Consider the following 20,671-nt stretch of genomic DNA (forward strand, 5'->3'; position numbering starts at 1 on the left):
AACACATAAAACACACTAAGGCAGTAATGAAGAGCAGAATATAAACTGCCATTGTAAGGAACAATGCATTAGTAGGTTGAGTGTAAGAGATATGAGGGTACGATATGTGAGCAGTGTGACCTTATTCACTCGGAATGCTTTGGCGTGCATGGTAATGCATTAATGCATTTTTACACTTTAGTAGTCACGGTTGGTTGAAGGCATGTCATTTAGAAATGAGGCCAACTGAGATAGTTTCTATATTAAAAAAAGAAGAATCTTCTTACTGAATTACCGCACACATTGGTGTCAGCAGAGCTTCTAATGTTGTTATTTGACATCTGTTCCGAAGGAACTTAAAAGGCCTCTGTTTCATAGAGAATAAAAATCCGCAATGAACATGAATGTTGAAATAAGATTTGAAAAGATCTCAGCAGTTCAGTAAAAATGAGAAAGTCTAATTTAACGTCGCTTTAAAAGCCGCATCGCATATTGATCAAATTAGAACATAAGTATATGACAAATATGTGTTTGTACTTGGCCCCGTGAAAGCAGATTTGGCTAAGGGTTAGCTATATTGTGTGCTTTGTGGATTTTATGCACTGTCTCAGTATTAGAGCGCAGCTAAAGTATATTTACACACGCATCCTAGGGTTCATTCCCTCCAGCGTTAACCCCCGTTAGCGATTTGCATTTCTCTGTTCCATTTTGGAGCAAAGAAATTGAATTAAAAGTAAAGGTTTCCTTTTTCCCCCAATTGATTTCAATGGACTTTGAAAAAAAAAAAAAAAAAAAGAAAAAAGTTTCGCTCGCTTCCATTACGTTTGGTTTCAGTTTTTATACAAACTGAGCAAATAGCGCTGCAGACCATGCTATTTCTTCCATTTAAAAACAGAAACCAAAACAGAACCATTTAATTTGGTTTAATTTCAGTTTCTCTGCTCTAAAAACAGAACGGAGTAACAGAAGTCCCTAACTGGGGTTAACACTGGCGGGAATGAGCCCTTACCAAATTTCTTTTTGAATCTGGTAGGGTAATGTTTCTCCTTGTGGAGAGGGCAGGAGAGAGCACCACATGGGTGTAGGGAATCTTATATAGACCATGCAATGCTCTCTGGGGGAAAAAAAGTCATGCAAATCAGTGATGGAATAATCCTCCATAGCACCATCTATTAGAATGGTAGCTACCCTATGAGTCAATATCTGAACTTTCAACTGGCCTTGCAATATGACTAAGGCCTCTATCACACAGGTGTTTGCAGAAACATTGCGTTTTTCAATGCTGCGTTTACTGCAGATTCAGCCCAGTTTCAGCAGTACAGGCATGCATTATGGCAGCACAGCTGAAAACGCAGCCTAGGATGCTGAAATTTATTTTTTTTAAATTAATACTCACCTTGCAGGTGCCGTCAGGGTCACTCTTTGGACCTCTGGGCAGGCTGCCGGGCAGTTGTCAAGCCAGCAGAGGATCTTTTGCTAGTGACGAAGATTGTAAATCCCTGCCTCCAGCAAGAGATTGCTCTGACTGGCCGAGTCGGCTGAGCGACAGCCGTCTCAGCCAATCACACCCAGCACTGGATGCACTAATCCCAGCCATTGAATGGCTGTGATTGGCTGAATGAGCTGTCACTTAGCCGACTCAGCCAATCAGAGCAATCTCTTGCTGGGAGACGTTGAATTCAATCCCCGTCACTAGCAAAAGATCCTTTGCTGGCTTGACAAGTGGGCAGGAGCCTGCACAGAGGCCTGTCGAGTCCGAGACAGCACCAGCTTGGTGAGTATTCCTTTTTTTTTTGGTAGTGCAGTTTGCGCTGGCCTTTAGCACTGCTAAAAACGTAGTACCAAGTTGTGCAAAACGTTGAAACGGCTGTCAATTCATTTCAATGGGCGACGCATGGCTGAAAACGCTTGTGTGAACAGCCCCATTGAAATGAATAGGAGCTTTGTACAGCATTCAGTGTTGCGCTGAAAAGGCAGCGCTAAACGCTCTACAAAAACGTTTGTGTTAGGGAGGCCTAAGGATATAAGCAAAGTCAGAATGCCCATGTACATATTGCTGTTTCGAGATTATCGCCCGTCATGAGTGTACTGTAGGATTATGGTTGATTAGGCAGGAGGCCGTCAACGTTAGTCAAAGGTGGCAGGTAATGTTTCTAAATCTCTTTTTAATAGTCATGTAATTGGAGATTTTTCAGTAAAAGTCCAAGTTTAAAACTTCACCAAGTCAGTGCAAGCCAGGAGAAGTTACAACTTCAATTAACATAGAGAAATAGTCCTGATAGGTGGTTCATTCAGGGACCAAGGCAAATGAAGCCCAATATATCCTTTAACAGAGGTCTTTTAACCCCTTGAGTGGCACGCCCGGAAAAGTTCCGGGGACGAGCTCCACTGCTCATAGCAACATAGCCCGGAAGATTTCCGGGCTATGTATCACTATGGGAGCTGCAGAGCACAATGCCACAAGCTGTGACAGTGTGCTCTGCCTGCACAGACCCACAGATAACAAAGCAAGGGCTTTGAAAAACCAGCAGAAGATATTGCCGACATGTCGGCAATGTCCTGCTTTGTTTACAGGTTGCCATAGAGACCATCGGCTTGTCAGAAGCAAGCCGATGGTCTCTGTGGCAGGGAGAGCTGGTTGTTAGCTGTCAAAGGACAGCTAGGTACTAGCTCTTACAGCAGAGATCAGAGAAAACCTCCGATCTCTGCTGTGTTAACCCTTTACATGCTGCAGTCTATGTGACTGCAGCATGTAAAGGGCTGTCACCATCGGACCCCTGGAATGTGATCAGGGGTCCTGATGGGTCCCTGTGGAAGTCCCCTAAAGGGACAAAAAAAAATAAATTTTTTTTTAAAAATTAAAAAAAAAAAAAAAAAAGTAAAAAAATTCTTAAAAAAATAAAAAAAACACTTGTCTCCCTTTACTTTGTAAAAAATCAAAAATACAATCACACATGTGGTATCCATGTGCGTCATAATGACCCAGAGAAGGAAGTTAATACATTATTTAACCCCTTAATGACATGGCCCCTTTTTTCTTTTTTCCCCATTTCTTTTTTTCCTCCCCCGTTTAAAAAATCACAACTTGTCCCGCAAAAAACAAGCCCATATAAGGCCATGTCAATGGAAAAATGAAAAAGTTATGGCTCTTGAGACGCAACTGCAAAACTAGTTGAAATTCAATGATTAGACCATTTTAAAAAACCTGCCCTGGTGGGCACGACAGGGTGGTAGGAAACCCGCCACTCAAGGGGTTAAATGAGCTAACCATAGTTTCTCTATAAAAGTGCTCTTTACTTAAGCGTTTTTTAGGCACTGCAATCATTCACCCCCTCCCCAATCCCCCCACAAGCAAAAAAAAGGGTCTGATCTTGGAAGCCGTACAGAGGGAGCTCATAGCACATAGTTGTATAAAAGACCCCCACAATTACCTCGTCATTTAGGCTAGTTGTAAAGAAAGGGTTATTCAGATTGCACATTTACAGGCATCATATAAACAGGGTTCCCTTACTCCAGAGCCCAGTGAATGCAGTGAACAGTAACTGAGATTTGGGATTTTTTATATAGTGCTGTAGCTTTTTCAACAAATACTGATCTATTCTGAATGAACATTGCATAAATAGTGTTAGATTTTCATAAGTAACATCACCAGTGCTGACAAAAAGCTACAAATATAAATTATACAGCTTCAAAGGAAAAACTTTTTGTCTTATTAAAGGGAACCTGTCACCAGGTTTATGCTGCCTGAACCACAGACAGCACAAACCCGAAAAGGTATGTACACGATGCCAAACCCTGTGGCATTTCCAGTACACATATTTTGAAGTTTAACTCAAAACGGTGCACCAAGTCATGGGGGCTGGGTAGGGTTGCCACCCGGCCGGTATTTTGCCTGCCAGGCTGATGCTTTTCTCTTTTATAAAATCGGCCATATTACAGGCCGGTATTTTTAAATACCAACCTCGACCGCCCATCTGACACAGAGGCTGGTATTCTCAGGGATTCCCAACCAGGGTGCCGCAGCTCCCCGCTGGTAATCACACCGGGGGTGGTCCAATACTTATCTACTGCCGGTGTTCCGATGCGCTTGCAAGTCCCCGTCGCTCCTGCAGGCTGCCGCAATGTCCCCCGTGCCGGTAGAGCATTTCTCTCTGGAAGCGGGGCTTGAATTCCCCGCCTCCAGTAAAAATAGCACTCTGATTGGTTAACCCAGTGCCGGCTTCTAATTGGCCGATGCTGGGGCTGGCTAGCCAATCACAGCCATTCAATGACGTCATTATATTGGCTGTGATTGGTTAACCCAGTGCCGGCTTTTATTGGCTGATGCTGGCTAGCCAATCAGAGCATTATCTTTAATGAAGGCGGGGAATTCAAGCCCCGCTTCCAGAAAGAAATGCTCTCCTGGTAGCCTGCAGGAGCGACAGGGACCGCAAGCGCACCGAAACGCCGGTGGTAGAAGAGTATTGGCTTTTTTTTTTAGGTGTACTGTAGTGTAGTGTCGTGTAGTTAGGGATTATTTTTGTGTCTAGAATTTTGGGTGGGAAGTAGGGGGTGCGTCTTACGGTATATGGGTTGGGGGAACCATTACTACTGAGGGGGTTCCTATTGCTGAAGGGGGCTAATAATACTACCGAAGGGTGGGGGGAAATCGCTATTTCTACTGGGGACAACTTTAAAGTAGATTTATTCAGAAACGTCACAGCACAACCTGGTTAAAGGAGGCACGGACAAGGAGAGGACACTGTCTCGGGGCTATGGCGGTCTGCCTCCGTGACTCGTGACATGTCCATTTGCATACATGGCGCCACAATATAAATGAAAGTACTGTCAATGACAGGCAATCTTCTGTTTCAAACAAACATATGCCTGGGATGTGTTAAATATGACTGACAGAAACATAGTGGCAGCTTATGGTCCAAAATTCTGTGGGCTCCTTGTAGATGTTTAATTTGTTACCAACTTACTAGTAATACAGTTTAACCAACAAGGCACGTTCAGGCAATAAGAGTCATAGCACCGCAGTCGTACTGCACCTATCTGCGTAACAGATTGACAGAATCCTTTCACCAGATGCATTATGTACACCACACAATTCGTGTGCAGCCCCAAATATTCCCCTGGTGGCAGTATTTGGTACTATTTATTTATTTTTTTGAAAAATCTAAACTCCATCCCCCACTGAGTATACACACCAACTTTTATTGGGTTCTGCCTCATAGACCTCTGAACACCTCTAGTTTAATTACAATAACCTTGTACATCTATGGCAAACCTTACAGCAATGCTTTAAATTGGATCAAAGGGTCATTAATCCTAAAGCCTAAACGTTTATATAGGAGCATTATTATAAAAGGAACTGCTTATATCACTTGCACTCTTGTATTTTAATGTTTCTGAAAATTCTCCAGGACATAAGTGACAATAAAGTCAAGTTACGATCACTTTGTGATCAATTGGTGAGGGGATTCTTCTGGACTTCCTGCCTGTAATTCCACTGACAAACACTGCAGTCTGTTGTCAGCAGATAACATGGATAGCATTGACAGCACACCGAGATAAAACAGACTTATGGCCCGTTTACACGGGCAGACAGTCAGCTAAGCGACTGCACGAGTGCGGACGTCAACGCTAAGGTCGTTAGCACTTGTGCAATGCGTTTAGACAGACTTAATCGCTGGATCGCGGGCTTCTTGCTCAGCGCTTCACCTTCTATATGAGTGTTTACACAGAATGAGAAGCCAGCAATCCAGTGATATTGTTGACTTTCAGTCAGCATAAAAACTAACGACTTGCGAACGAACAGTGAGCTTTTTTTTTTTTGCATTTACACTGCACGATTAACGCTCAAATTTGTTCCAATTGAATGAATTTTGAGTAATAGTTACGTGTAAATGGGCCATTAGGGATCACTCACATGAGCATATTTCCATGTGCACTTTTTACTCTGTGCTAAAACCCCATTGATTTATATTGGGCCATTGAGACCTGCATATTACGTACGTGAAAAAAAACACAAAACACCACATGCCCTATTTTGTTGCGTAATACGCACCACTGTGGACTATGGGTGTGTAAAATACGCAGTGAATACGCATGTTGCATGCCTACTAAGTAAAGTATACGTTCGTAATACACAGCTAAAATACATTTGTATGAATGAGGCCTTAGGCCTCCCTCACACAGACTTTTCAGCATTTAGCGTTGCTCTTTCAGCGCAGCGCTAAATGCTGTCAGAGGCTCCCATTATTTTCAATGAGACTTCTGACAGCCTCAGACAGCCGCTCGATTGTGGCACTTTCCAGCGCTGTTCAGAATGGAAAAAAAATTTCACACTGTGCATGTCCATTAGCAACAATAGTCTTATACGCATACGGTCGTGGATATGAGCCATAAGACTCAATCAGGTTGCTTTCTATTTAAACTGGCAAAGCTGCAAACGCGTAGGAACATCAGACGCAGCTTAAAAGTGGGATGGGTGCTAACGGGAAATTGCAGCCATACAACAAAGAATTAGAGACACACTGAGCAGCGGGACACACACACGGACACGGACGCGGACACACGCGGACACTCTGTGCAGTCCCCAGAGTCCAGAGCAGAGGTAATTGGAGGAAGATGCTGACTAAAGCCAAAGACCCTGCCATATTTTAGTCACTGCTTTGCATCTATAATACGGACGTCTACATTATTGCGGCCGGAACGCAAGTCTCCTCATCTGAAGTCTTAGCATCATACATTCCTGTGATGCTTGGAGTTCAGGTCAGGGCGCACTTCCATAAAACGGAAGTAGGACGGCAGCATCTCACATAAGCGTATTTCAGGCCCATTTTTCCACCCATATTTTGGATGAGTATCCTGGCCTGACCTGGGGTCTGCTAACGTGAACACACAGCATCATTGGTATCTATGGTCCTGTGAGTTCAGGTCATATACCGATGGTCAGGCCAGGACACTTGTCCGTAATACGGGCACACTCACATGTAGTTGATTTGCCTTGGTTTTCTACACCCGAAAAAAAAATAAAAACAGCAAATCTGCCCCAAAATGAGTATCCAAATCTACACCATTTGGTGTGGATTTTGGTGCACATCCGCAACAGATTTCACCCCTTCAATTTCAATTCAATTGAAAGAGTGAAATCTGCAGCCAACCTTCTAGGGACCCCAAACCGTGGATGGCGGATAATGGGATCTTCTATGTCGTCGCAGTCCTATTGGAGCGCTCTTTTTTTTCCGCACTTTCCCAATTTCCAAGACTCATCCAACTATTCAGCAGAGCTTTTAATAATTTTTTTCTCATCTGTTTAAAAATTGTTTTTGTTGTTGCCATTGTACAAAACACATTTACATAATTAGTTCATTTATTTACACACAATTCATATATTTAATCGTTGGATGATGCGTTTTGGGCGACAGTCATTCAGTGTAGACAGTGCCAGTGATTGTACGATGGGCAATGATTTGCTTGTTTATTGGTCCTCTTATTTTGTGTAGATGTAGAAATCATCTGTCGCTCGCTACATGTGGGCAGCAGTCGTTCGCTGGTCTGGTGGATGTGGGTGACTGGGTGATTAACTTGGCAGAAGTCAACAGTCATCTGCATGCATGGATTGTCCATGCAAGCAGACAAGCAAATTTTGTAATCGATCACTAGAGTGGGCGATTTCTCGCTCCGTTTAAGAGGACCCCTACGCTTTGGTATCTTCTCTATTAATTCATTTCAGGCATTTCCATATAAATATGCCTAAATACAGGTTTTAAAGATTATGTTTTTACCACTTTTTAAGGTCTTGTTTTTACCACTTTCAACTGTAATTTATTAATTGCGGTGGGTAAGTCATGTGACAGTATTGCTACGCTCCTTTGGGACAGCTGGCTTTCCCTGGTTGCTAGGCCACTGTAGTCCCGTGATAGCTGATGGCAGATCACCTAGCGTGTCAAGCCATTGTGCCCTCTGGGGTTAGCTGACTTTAGCAAATGCTGGAAATTCTCAGATACACCAATACCAACGGTGGCCATGACAGATTCTGCTTCTCTTGGGAACAGTATTGAAACATTTCATACATTTGTAAGTATATATACACGCTGCTTTATGTAAGCCTGTCGTCTTGCCAACTTTATAATGACACCCTGAAACATGCTGCCATGTACTGCAACCATTGTATCCTTTATTCATTTGTTGTTTGTGGACTAGACCTACTACTGCCTAATTTGGATTAATGTTTGTTTTTGATGAATGTGTTTGGTGATGTAGCGTGGGGATGCATCGGACCCTCTAAAAAAAGTAAAAGTGCGTCCAGACGGAACAATTATCGTTAAAAAATAATAAATAAAATCACTGGATCGTTTGAACTTGAACAATAATCATTCAGTGTAAGCACAGCCAATAATCAAACGCTGAACACTAATTTGTTCGCATATTGTTGCTCATTTCATGCAAGTATGAAAATCATTATTGGCTTGTTCACCAATTGTTCCATTTGAATACTGATCGTTCAAATCGTTCTTGAGCGAACGAGTGATTTATCTGCCTGTATAAATAGGCTGCACGAGCGAACTCTGACATCATTCGCTTGTGCCAAAGATCAATTACTCCTTCTAAAAGCACCCAAGTCAGTTGCAACTTTCATTACTCTGCCACAATTTTATCTATGGTATATATTATCCTGCTTTCCTATTATCATATTTTAGTACTTTTGGGTGGGAAAAGGCGACAAAAGAAATTAGGCTGCATGCCAGAAGGCGGCAAAATGCTCAGTCCTAAGCTCTTGCTCACGACCTGAAGGTTCTGAGTTCAATCCCTGCTTGGGTCAAGTAGCCGACTCAAGGTTGACCCCATCCTTCTGAGGTTGGTAAAATGAGTACCCAGCTTGGTGGGGGGTAATTATCAAATTACCTGAAAGCGCTACGGAATCTGTTGGCGCTATACAAATAACAAGATGTATTTTTTCAGTGTAATGCCCTGTATAAAAAAAGTTCATAAAACAAAGTAGGGAAACAACGGACATTAAACATTCACCATAGCGCTTACAATCTCACTTTGCATCCACTTCGCTGAAACTTCTTGGTACTTAACGATGTTGCCTCTTATATCAAGACATAACCGTCATGTACAATGTAATGGAAGAGCGCTCACGTTTTGCACAGCGGTTTCCTTCATTTGAATTACACAAGCAATTACACTGAAATTATTTCCCCCATACCTTCACTTCTATATTAGCAGCCGCATATACTGAAGTTCGGTGCCCCGCTGTTCACTGCACGGCGTTAAAGTCTTTTCAAGCTGCCGTACGTGAATATCTCATTGTTTCAGTACTGGCTTTGTTAACCACCATCCTTCCCTCCCAATAACTAACGAGGAGGATATATTAGTAAGCTGCACTTACCTCTGTGTGGTCAGAGTCCGCACTACTGTTGACAGCAGCTGACCGTCCTTTGCTGAAACTTGCATGACATACTGTGGCTGTCCATTCACAAGACTGCTACAATCTTCTACGTTCTTCCCGGAGGGTGCTGAGCTAGTGCAGTCTGGTAAGACCTCAGGCAGGTGACTGCAGCGGCTCGTTGTCATAGTGACAGACAGCAATTAGAGGGCTAATAGCTTCCGTATACGTACTGGATCTCCATCTGGAAAAAAAAAAATTGCAGAAAATGTCTCGGTTGTTAACAATTTGGCACGTGCAGAAGGTTTTCTTAAGCAGGGTTCAGCCCTTTTCTCCGACAGATAGTAATATTGTTTAAGGCCCGGTTTACACACAGAGAGCTGGCTGGCAGATGCATCCAGAAAATGCAGTTCTACACATCAGCAATAAAACATGAATGCCGTCTCAGGAGTAGCGAAAAGGATGTCCAGGCGTCACACGCAGGGATCGCTGCACAGATGTTCAGGGGACGAGAAAAAATAAAAAGTGACGGTTTCAAAAAAAAAAAAAAAAAAAAAGCTCGTATCACAGGAAAACAGACTTAACCCTTAGTAGGCAGGAAAGGACAAGCAGCTATGACAACGAATGCTCTGATCAGGTGGAAAGTGCTGGGTAATCCGTAGCGTTTCCTTGTGCAACCTGGGCCTGATTTCAATTCATGTCACACACAGGTGACTGGGAACTCTACTTACGGCTGTAAAAAAAAAAAATCAGTTTTCCACGCGCCAGGGGCTGCGAGACGGCCTGACCATCAAAGGCGCTAAATGAATGTAAAAAGGCTTAATGAATCTGCCTCACTTAGTGTCAATTTGTGCTCTCTTTACATTAATTACCACTGTCTGTCACAATGAGTGGGGTATGGAGGCAGAAAGAAGAGAAATTTGCGTAAAAATAATTAGGATTCCGGTTAGGCTTTATGCGCACAAGTGTGTAGTACGGCTTATAACTCTACGCACCGTGCAGCACAGAACCGTACGGTGCACCATGGTGCGAGCTACAGAGTTCCGTCATCCATATTGGTTTCGTGGGGCGACACGCCACAGGGGACAACCAAGAGCTCCTGCACTGAGTCACTATGGACAGCAGGTGACCGAAGGAGCCATTGGCTGGCCTTGGTGTTTGGAGTGTGAATTGCAGAGGTGGAAGAGAAAAGTAAAAGGTGGAGCAAAACCCAATTAATGGTGATGTAACAAAAGAATCGAGGCTTGTAGAAGTACGATAAGTGTTTGAAATGGTAGAAGTGCTCTCTGCCAGATAACGCTCCACCTAGGTGGGCATAAATGTACAGGGAGAGAAGATTAAGGCCGGCTGCACACGATCGGATTTGCATTGCGAAATCCACATTTGGCGTTTGCACCACGGATCCGCAGCAAATACCATACATAGCATGCTATGGGAAATCGGTTCTTCCTGGACACTTGCGAAAACCAATTGAGGTTTCCATGAATGGAGGATAAAAAAATTGTATCATGTTCTATTTCTGTCCAGATTGAAGTCTGACCCACCGCATTGCCTAGCGACAGCACGGGAGTATTAAACATTTTAAAAAAAAATCTGTACTGCACATGTCCAACGGCGAGCCACTGGATCCATCCACAGTACAGAGGAAGAAGAGAAAATAAACGTGTTTCGGGCTCACACCCTATCATTAGTACGGCTGGTTAAAACATACAAACAACTGGAGACCAGGAAATGAAAAAATTCCAAGAGTTAGGCTAATGCACACGGGCGGAAATTCCGTGGCAAGATTTCGCACAGAATTTCTGCCATTGCACGCTGCCATAGGATTGCATTCTATCCTATGCAGACAGTTGCAATTCGACAGCGTGAAAACTCGTGTGTTAACAAAATCGCGGCATGACGTATTTCAGTGCGAGCCTCGAAGAGGCTTGCAGTGCTGCGTCATCGCTGACACGCTGGCTCTGCACTGCATATGTGCGGCTGTGCACCAACTGGCACATCACAGAGCAGAGGACAGGTAAGCAAGAGGTTAATGTAGGGGCACGGGTCGCAGTCGGAATCCGACCCGGCCGTCTACATTTACCCTTAAGGGGAATCCCAGAAACCCTGTATGGAGCAGGGCCAACGGAAACAGGTTTTCATATGCTGGGTTTGTCTGTTACTCAATAAAAGTTCTTACTACACTATCTATGATCTCCAACTTCCAACAAATATAGAGTGGTGCTTTTTGTGCGCAATTTCTTTTCACGTGAATATTTCTTGGGTCAGCCAAGAATCCACAGCAGTTTGTTTGTTTTTTTTGGAGGGGGAGGAGAAAAAAATATCTCTAAAAAGAAAGAAACTGTTCATCCAAGTACAAAAAAAAAGGCCATGTGAATAGACTCATTCAGATGCATTAGCTCTAATTTGGTGCAATTTTGATCCATAAATTGGACAGAAAAACTGCCCATGTAATGTACCCTTAATAAAAACATAAAGGAGTACTTGGCTTAGCAGTTATTACAGATGTGAAAGTTACCCCTGTAGACCTTGTTCTGAAGTGCACCAATGTTTCAGACTCAGGACAATAATATTTTCCCCATTGAAGAATATATAAACTGTACTTGCTATAATATAGATAACATTGTTGCTATTGCAATTTACATTTGATATACTACGCGAAAAATTAGAGGTTCATGTTTTGGTCTACATGAATAACATTATTTTCTCTGCTACTTGTCACATACCGCATCTAGTGCAGTCAAGCATTTTTTGATAGATCACTGGGGCTCATACGCAGCTATGGCCATGTATGGAATTGAAGGCCTCTTCGGGGCAGAGATCTGAGTCACCTCTGTGATTTTATCTCCCAAACAAGGAAGGATTTAGAATCTATAAATATTAGAATCCCTTGCATTAAAAAGGGGTTTTTTGAGTTATCGCATTTCTGTAAGTTAAACTGCCCATGCAGTAAAATAACAAATAAGCATGTACTCGCCTCTTCCTGCTCCCGTTGTGTCCCGCCCCACTGCCCCGACTTAATCACTAAGCTCTGTCGTTGACTGAAGCGCCTGCGACATCTCGTAAACCAGGCAGTACTGCAGCTTATAAACAAGCCCCAGAGCAAGGGACTGAGCTTTAAGGCTTCCGGCACATGGACGCAATGCTCATTGGACAGCACTTGGACACCAATCCGTGTGCAGTCTGATTTACACAGACACAGCGCATTGACATTCATTGGCATGTCCCATTTCTCGTGAGTTGGAAAGGAATTTGACGTGCCATGAGTTTTTTTTCACGTGGACTATGGTCAATATGAAAAAAAACATCTATGTGCAAAGTTATAGGCCTATACTGGGGCGGTGTACTGTCTGTGGATTACAATGGACCGCACACTACCCCAAATATGGTGATATGCACCTAGGTCACATCTGAGAAGAGAGGTTATTATAGAACTAGGAATCATGCCGCATGTATAAAATTTTGTGTTGCTCACTTATATGCATATATGATTCTTCAGCTGACTATCAACATTCATTATGTTTTTTGTTTTTTTTTTTACGATTGTTTGATTTAGATTTATTTCTTCACATTTGAACAGGCCCTTTAGTGAACAGTAGAGGGCGCATGCATCTTCTAATCAGGCTCAGTCACATGAGCCAATTTGTGAGAAGGGATTGGACAATCTGTTATTCAAATAGTTGTGGGTTTCCATGTGCAAAATGCAACGATTAAGGTTGCATTTCTGTCTGTTCTTGGGTTCACGATCTTTGGATTTTGTACATTTATAATAATAAAAAGTCATTAAATTTTAGTTCATGGAACTGGATTATTCTTTTTACAGTCCTAAAAAATAATCCCACAAAAAACGTGTGAAACAGATGGCCCTTTCTATGGAATCTCTGCGTCCGTGAAAGTGGCAAGAGCTTGATAAATATGGTGTGCAGTGTGAACACTATTCTTTTTACCGTCATTACAACAAGAAAATGGATGTAACTGGATTGATAAATCGGCCCCACGGTGCTGCAAGTCCATGTATGTTCCTACCTATTGCTTGCAGCCCATTATCTGTGAGCTGTAGTGTAGGTCGATGTGCTAGAAGGGAGTCTGCTTGGGGTTAAATGGGATCTCAGTGGGAGTCTGCTGCTCTGTTCAAGTTGGATTTGATACATGTCACCATGACAGTGGAGAACTATATCTTATGAAGTGTTAGAAATTGAAGGAAAAAAAAATTCCCATACTCATGTGTGTTAGGATATAGAATATCTATCATACACAGGCTGGATAGGATAGGATAGATGTCAAATAATGAATTTATGGTAATACAATAGTTTGCACACACACACACACACACACACACACACACACACACACAAGTTGATGAGATGCAAACGTGCTGGAGGAGCACAAAAGAGTCTATAAGTGATAGAATCAGTGTATCTCGGAATTCTAAGAACTATGTGACACGTGCAAAGCAGCACTCCACATTAATGATAAAGCAGGAAGCTGGGATTCGCATGCACCACGTGCAAGCAGGCACATTGTTGGTACTAGGAAACCGTTGATCCAAACTGGAGGATCTGTTTACAGCATCTTGTTATTAGAATGCTTTACATAAGTCTACTTTATGATCTACTAAAGGGATTTGGTCACTACGTGTACTTGCTGCCCAAACCACGAGCAGCATGCAACCGGGATAGATATGCTCATCATACAGTGTAGGTTTTAGACTGAAATGCTGCAGCGTTTCAGAATAAACACACTTTGAAGTTTGACTCGGAATTAAGCTTCATGCAAAGTGACAGCTTTCTCCCTATACACAAAAGGGGAGCGCGCTGTCACTCTGCCTGATACAGAAGGGGGAAAGCTGACGTGACCCACCTCTCTGACTCTAAACTCAACTTCAAGTTAAAGTTCAAAGTGTGTTTAGCTTGAAATGCTGTTACATTTCAGAATAAAACCTACACTGCGGTAATGAGCATGCCTGTCCTGGGTGCATGCTGCCTGAACCTAGTGACAGTATCCCTTTAAGAAAAAAAATACCATGATTTACATTTTAACTTTATCACAATTTATTAAAAATGAGCACAAAACCGGTCACCTAATCTATGAGTGGGGCCTATGTGTAAGTCATATGCAGCAGAAAATGAAAAAAATGTATATTGCAGATGGAGAAAGCTCCTCAGGGGTCTTAACATGGGGACTACCAAAGAGTCAAGACTCTTAAAAGCTATAAATAGATTTGATTTTTGGGGGGTTTGTTTCTTAATAAAGAGATCCAAACTCACTTCACTGCAATCAAGCAAATACAATTAAGGTTATATTTCATAATGTATCTTACAGTGCACATAACAGTGTATCTTGAAAAGTAATGTTTTAAGTGTGCACATGCAAAATAACAGTATATCTGGTCATTATTTTTCACCAGTTTTGCCCTCTGCAAGCTGCATCTCAAATTTTTAGCTCTCTCTGAGCTGGTCGAAGGAATCTACCGGTTATGCTGTGTTCTCTACACTGTGCACAGAGAAAACTGTGTATGTTGCAGAGAAAAGGAGTAGAATCACAGAGATAAAACATCAACATGGAGGTCACTTAAGATATACTGAGCAGCGTAGAAGTAATTCTAGTGACTATAAAACACAATAAAGAACCACTATTAGCTGCTGGCAGCGTTTGTGCAAGCCTGTTTCTGTCTTCCTCCTACGTCATCCCCCTCCTGCACTTCCTGTTTTCCTTCTGTTACTACACTCAAAACAAAAAGGAAGAAGGGAAATCCGTAGTAGCCAGCACTTTAGCGTGATTTTCAGCATGAAAACATCATTTTACATGAATAAAGTAAATTGCACCTTTGCCAGTGTAACAAATTGGCTATCAAATAAGCACAAGTTTGAAAAGTTAGTGAGCATTTAGTTATCACTAATAAGAAAATGTCATTGTTAACAGCATTCATAATTAGATAATTAAACTCTGATAACAGATGCTCAATTAATGAATTCTATGTGTAAGAGAAGAACTTCGTATTATGCGGAAGTCTGTTCTCTTACACCACCACTTGCTTTTGGTGTGGAGAGAAAAAGACTTTTGGCTGGAGTCCCACCCCTTTGGTAGTGTTCTGCGTGGGAGCTTGTATGATGGCATAGAGTCCCCTTGGGTCTGTACTACAGAGAATTAGGCACACTGCAGTTTCTACTACCAGGCAGGGGTATGCTCACCTTGGACAATGACCAACTGACCAGAATAGTGGGCATATGCAGAAAAGAGTCTGACCATTTTTAGTCGATGACTGTACTCCTTACATAGTCTGCTGACCAGCAGCCTGTGTATCATCAATCATCCTTCCCTGTCTCATCCTCTTTTGTTACTCCTACTCTGAGGCACCAGAGGAGGAGGAGATGGGGGAAGGAAAACTGATGATACAGAGTGCTGTGCACCAGAACTAAACTAGTAAAAATTAAGTGGGGACACACTCGATACATTAATTATTGTTGGACACACAAAGGATGCAATAATTATTGTGGAGGATACAAAGGAGGCAATTACTGTTGTTGCACAAAAGCCGAGCGCTCAGAGTGGAGGATGCAGAAGACAAGCGGGGTGTCCCCGCTTGTCTTTTGCATCCAGCTGTTGAGCGTTCGGAGCAGAGGATGCAGAAGACAAGCGAGGTGTCCCCGCTTGTCTTCTGCATCCAGCTGTTTTCTGCACAGAGCGCCCGGCTGTTATACAGCCGAGCGCTCCGTGTCGGGTATGGAGAACAGAGCTGGACCACTCTGTTCTTCATACCCAGCCTGTCATCAGGGAGCAAGATACAGCTGAAACAATAGTATCAGCTGTATCCCGCTGTGAATCCCTGATAACTGATCGCTAATCTTTCATCACGCTAAAAGACGATTATGAGCGATGGCTTAACGAAAACTGCACGATGTCAGTGCATTTACACACAACGATTATTGCTCAAGAGACAGCTTTTGAGCAAATTATGAGTGATAATCGTTGTGTCTAAATGGGCCTTTAGAGCTGGTTGACTATTATGGTGCCTGCATTATTCAGAGGTATACTAGAGCATCATCCAAGCCTGCCAATTAATTTGTTTTCTTCTTTCCTCTCGTTAACAGTTTTAAGTGATTCCTGTGCGCAATGTTCATTGCATATGGACGGCGATTTCCTCGCACCCATAGACCTCAATGGAGGCCATTCGTGCGGGATCCGCAATTCCTACCCGCAGAGGCAAGCGTTCATGCTTTTCAATGCCCATGTATAACTGCATAACATCCACATGGGCACCGATCACGGAATCTGCAATTCAAATCCGCCTGTGTAAGCCCGGCGTTCTACAATAGATATGTTCTGATGTGTATATAATTTATTTATTTGGGGGGGTAGCACACAGACTGTATGTATGATGTTCTGCAGCAGCAGAGGTGTGTGTTACAATGTTCTGCAGAAACTGAGGTGTATTATGATGTTCTGCAGCAGCTGAGGAGTCTATTAAGTTGAGAAAATTAAGCTCTCTTTAAATTGTAACGGTCTTCAAAATCAACATAATAGAGAAAAACATATTTTATTCCAGTTATCCAATTATGCTGCTTGATTTATTATGGTTGTCAGCATTATTTGTTATGTGTGTGTTTGAAACTGCCCTGAATATGGCACTCCGTAAAGCACTATATTTTAGAAATCGCTACTTCTAAAAGAAAAATACCTCTGTAATGTCGCATCTGATGCAACACGATGCAATGTTTTTTTGTTGGATTTATATGGAAAATGAAAAAAAAAAGTGCTATTTTGACATGCCTTCTGTTTAAAATAGCATATATCGCACAGTCCTGTGCACAGAATATAATCACTCGCATCGGTATGGAATGCATAATAAAATGCAATAAAAGGAATAAAAAACTGCGGGAATCATAACCGTGCAGCATACTGGAGATTCACAGCAGAATAATAAGAGGTTTTCAATGTATTACTAGAAGAAAAATATCAACGCAAAGGAAAGGAACTCACATTTCAACAAAGGCATTCAATCAATGTCGTAATAGGAGCATAGAGTACCACTTGCAGCATCTCACTTAGAAATCAGAAGCCGCATAGCTATTCATAAATCCACTTTGTGTCAATGAAACCAAATATTCCTTATCCCGTGGACTGGTTCAGTAAACCGAGGAGGGGATTTATTTGCTGGGAAAAAAAAATATATATTACATGTATGTATGTATGTATGTATGTATGTATGTATGTATGTGTCAGGACAGTGTCCGGGATATGGGGGTCCCTGAGATATCCCGCAACCCCTGTCCCTGCCTACTTGCCCCCCTGGGCTAACCCCCAGGGCGACAACTGGGCGGCGGTCCCTACCCTCACTAGGGAAGCGGGACACGGGAAGACAAACAGACACTGAAGACAAACAACGGTAGAATGGTCAGACAATCCGGGTCGGCAACAGGAGGGTACGCAGTACAGGGGGGTCAGGCAAAAACGTAGTCAAGGTCCAAAAGCAGAGGTCAGGAAAGCCGGGGTCACAAACAGGAGTCAAAAGAATACGCGGGTGCAGCTGGAAGACCAAACTAACACTGGCAAGGGCTGAAAGGAAAACACACCTTTTTAAATGCTGTCAGCGCTCCCGCCCCAGAAGCCGATTGGGGCGGGGAGCCTGACAGCAGCAGGGCTAATCAGGGAGGTGCTGGGGACACACCCCCAGTCTGCAGCACAGACAGTTACTAGGGAAGCCAGCCTGGTAGTCAAGTGCCTAGAGAAGCACCTGCTGCCTCCCTAGCAACCCGGCGGCGACCAGTCTGACAGCGGCCCGGGGAGATCACAAGAACCGGGGCTCCCCTACGCCGCACTCCTGTAACCCGGGTGGCAGGACCGGTGGTGTGGGCACGGGGCCCCCGAGAATTGCTGGTTCTGACAGTACCCCCCCTTCTACGGGGGGACACCGGACCCCCATGGCCAGGAGCGGGCTTGAGCGGGAAGGCCCTGTGGAATGATCGGACTAGGCGTGGGGCATGAACGTCCCTGGCAGGGACCCACGTCCTATCCTCAGGGCCAAATCCACTCCAGTGGACCAGGTACTGCAGTACACCTCTAACCCGTCGGGCGTCAACAAGCCTTTCTACTTCATACTCCAGTTCCCCCTGTACCAAAGAAGGAGGGGGCGGGTTCTGGGTGGGTAGAACTGGAGTCACGTATTTTTTAAGCAAGCTTTTATGAAAAACCTTGTGGACCTTCCAGGAGTCCGGAAGTGACAACTTATATGACATCGGGTTGATAACCTGCGACACAGTAAATGGGCCAATGAACCGAGGAGCAAGTTTCAGGGAGGGAACCTTAAGTCTCAGATTTTTGGATGACAATAAAACCTGCTCCCCGACCACAAAAGGTGCCGAGATAGTACATCTTTTCTCAGAGTATTTACGTAGCTTCTCTTGGGAGCCCTGAAGGTTCTTACGAACCTGGGCCCAAACTGTGCACAGTTCCTCAGAGGATATGTCAGCGGCCGGATTGTTCGAGACAAGGGGAGTAGAAAGCGAGAATCGGGGATGGAACCCATAGTTACAAAAAAAAGGTGACACTTGAGATGACGAGTTAACATGGTTGTTAATAGCAAATTCGGCGAGAGGCAGGTAGTTGGCCCACTGAAACTGGTTATCAGAGACAAAAAGTCGCAGGTACTGGATAAGTTCTTGATTCATCCGTTCTGTTTGTCCGTTACTCTCGGGATGGAAGGCGGAGGAAAAAGACAAATTGACATTTAGGTTTTTACAAAAAGCTCGCCAGAAGCGAGCGACGAACTGTACCCCTCTATCTGACACAATATCCTCGGGGATCCCATGTAGCCGAACAATCTCCTTGATGAACATTTCAGACAGAAGTTTGGCGTTAGGTAACTTGCAAAGCGGAACGAAATGTGACATTTTAGAAAACCGGTCCACTATGACCCAAATGACCGTATTCCCCAGCGAGGATGGCAGATCAGTAATAAAATCCATGGACAAATGGGACCATGGCCTGGACGGAATGGGCAAGGGAAGAAGAGGACCCTCAGGACGTCTCCTGAGATTCTTCCCCCTTGCGCAAACCGGGCACGCGGACACAAATAACCGTACATCCCTGGCCATGTGCGGCCACCAATAGAGTCTGGATACTAACTCTAGTGTACCCCTGATACCGGGGTGTCCAGCTAGGACTGAAGCATGTGTCTCCTCTAACACTTTCAATCTCAGTGACAACGGAACAAAAAATTTGCCTTCCGGAAGGGCTTCAGGGGCGGATTGTTGAGCAGCGTGTATGAGAGGTGAAAGGTCGGAGGAGACAGCAGCGAGGACCACTCCAGGAGAGAGAATGCTCTCAGGCTCAGACTCGGAAGGTTCCGGAGAACCAAAACTCCTAGACAGGGCGTCTGCCTTGACATTTTTAGAACCGGGTCTATAGGTAACAACAAAATTGAACCGAGAGAAAAACAAGGCCCAGCGGGCTTGCCGAGCATTTACCCTCTTAGCGGAATCTAAATAGGTGAGGTTTTTATGGTCTGTGAGTACCGTGATCTGGTGACGAGCTCCTTCCAAAAAATGCCTCCACTCCTCAAAAGCCCACTTAATAGCCAGCAATTCCCGGTTGCCTATATCGTAGTTCCGTTCAGTGGAAGAGAACTTTCTAGAAAAATAGGCACACGGTCTAAGGTTAGTGAGTGTGGAGGGCCCTTGGGACAGTACCGCTCCCACACCAAACTCTGAGGCATCTACCTCCACCACAAATGGGCAGGACAGATCCGGTTGTACCAGGACAGGCGCTGAAGAGAACGCCGCCTTTAGGTTATCGAAGGCCCTCAGAGCCTCAGAAGACCAGGTACTCACATCTGCTCCCTTTCTGGTGAGGTCCGTTAGAGGTTTAGCCACCACGGAGAAGTCTTTGATGAACTTGCGATAGTAATTGGCGAAGCCGAGGAAGCGTTGAAGAGCTTTCAAGGTACCTGGCCGAGCCCACTCCGTGATGGCTTTCACCTTCCCAGGATCCATCTGGAAGTCGCATGGCGTGATAATATACCCCAAGAATGATATCTTTTGTACCCCAAAAACACATTTCTCGAGCTTAGCAAACAGCTTGTTATGTCTGAGTCGAGCTAGCACGGTTTGAACATGAGTACGGTGACTCGGCAAGTCGGAGGAAAAAATCAGAATGTCGTCTAGATATACAACGACAAACACCCCCATGATATCCTGAAACACAGAATTCATGTACCCCTGAAAAATGGCGGGGGCGTTACACAAGCCAAAAGGCATTACTAGGTATTCAAAATGACCGAGAGGCGTATTGAAGGCAGTTTTCCACTCATCC

At 43.8% G+C, this 20,671-nt stretch overlaps 1 protein-coding gene across 3 annotated transcripts in view; it reads right to left on the reverse strand.

The window, feature by feature from the left end:
- Positions 1-20,671, reverse strand: part of MARCHF3 (membrane associated ring-CH-type finger 3) — a 213,702-nt gene that overhangs the window by 81,647 nt on the left and 111,384 nt on the right. For all 3 annotated transcript variants that reach the window (XM_066603139.1, XM_066603137.1, XM_066603138.1), the window contains one exon: positions 9,365-9,605. In XM_066603139.1, the coding sequence (XP_066459236.1) occupies positions 9,365-9,549 (185 nt within the window). In that variant the 5' untranslated portion in view covers positions 9,550-9,605. The remainder of the gene's footprint in view (positions 1-9,364; positions 9,606-20,671) is intronic.

Source organism: Eleutherodactylus coqui, chromosome 5 (assembly GCF_035609145.1).
Source record: "Eleutherodactylus coqui strain aEleCoq1 chromosome 5, aEleCoq1.hap1, whole genome shotgun sequence".
Classification (NCBI taxonomy): Eukaryota; Metazoa; Chordata; class Amphibia; order Anura; family Eleutherodactylidae; genus Eleutherodactylus; species Eleutherodactylus coqui.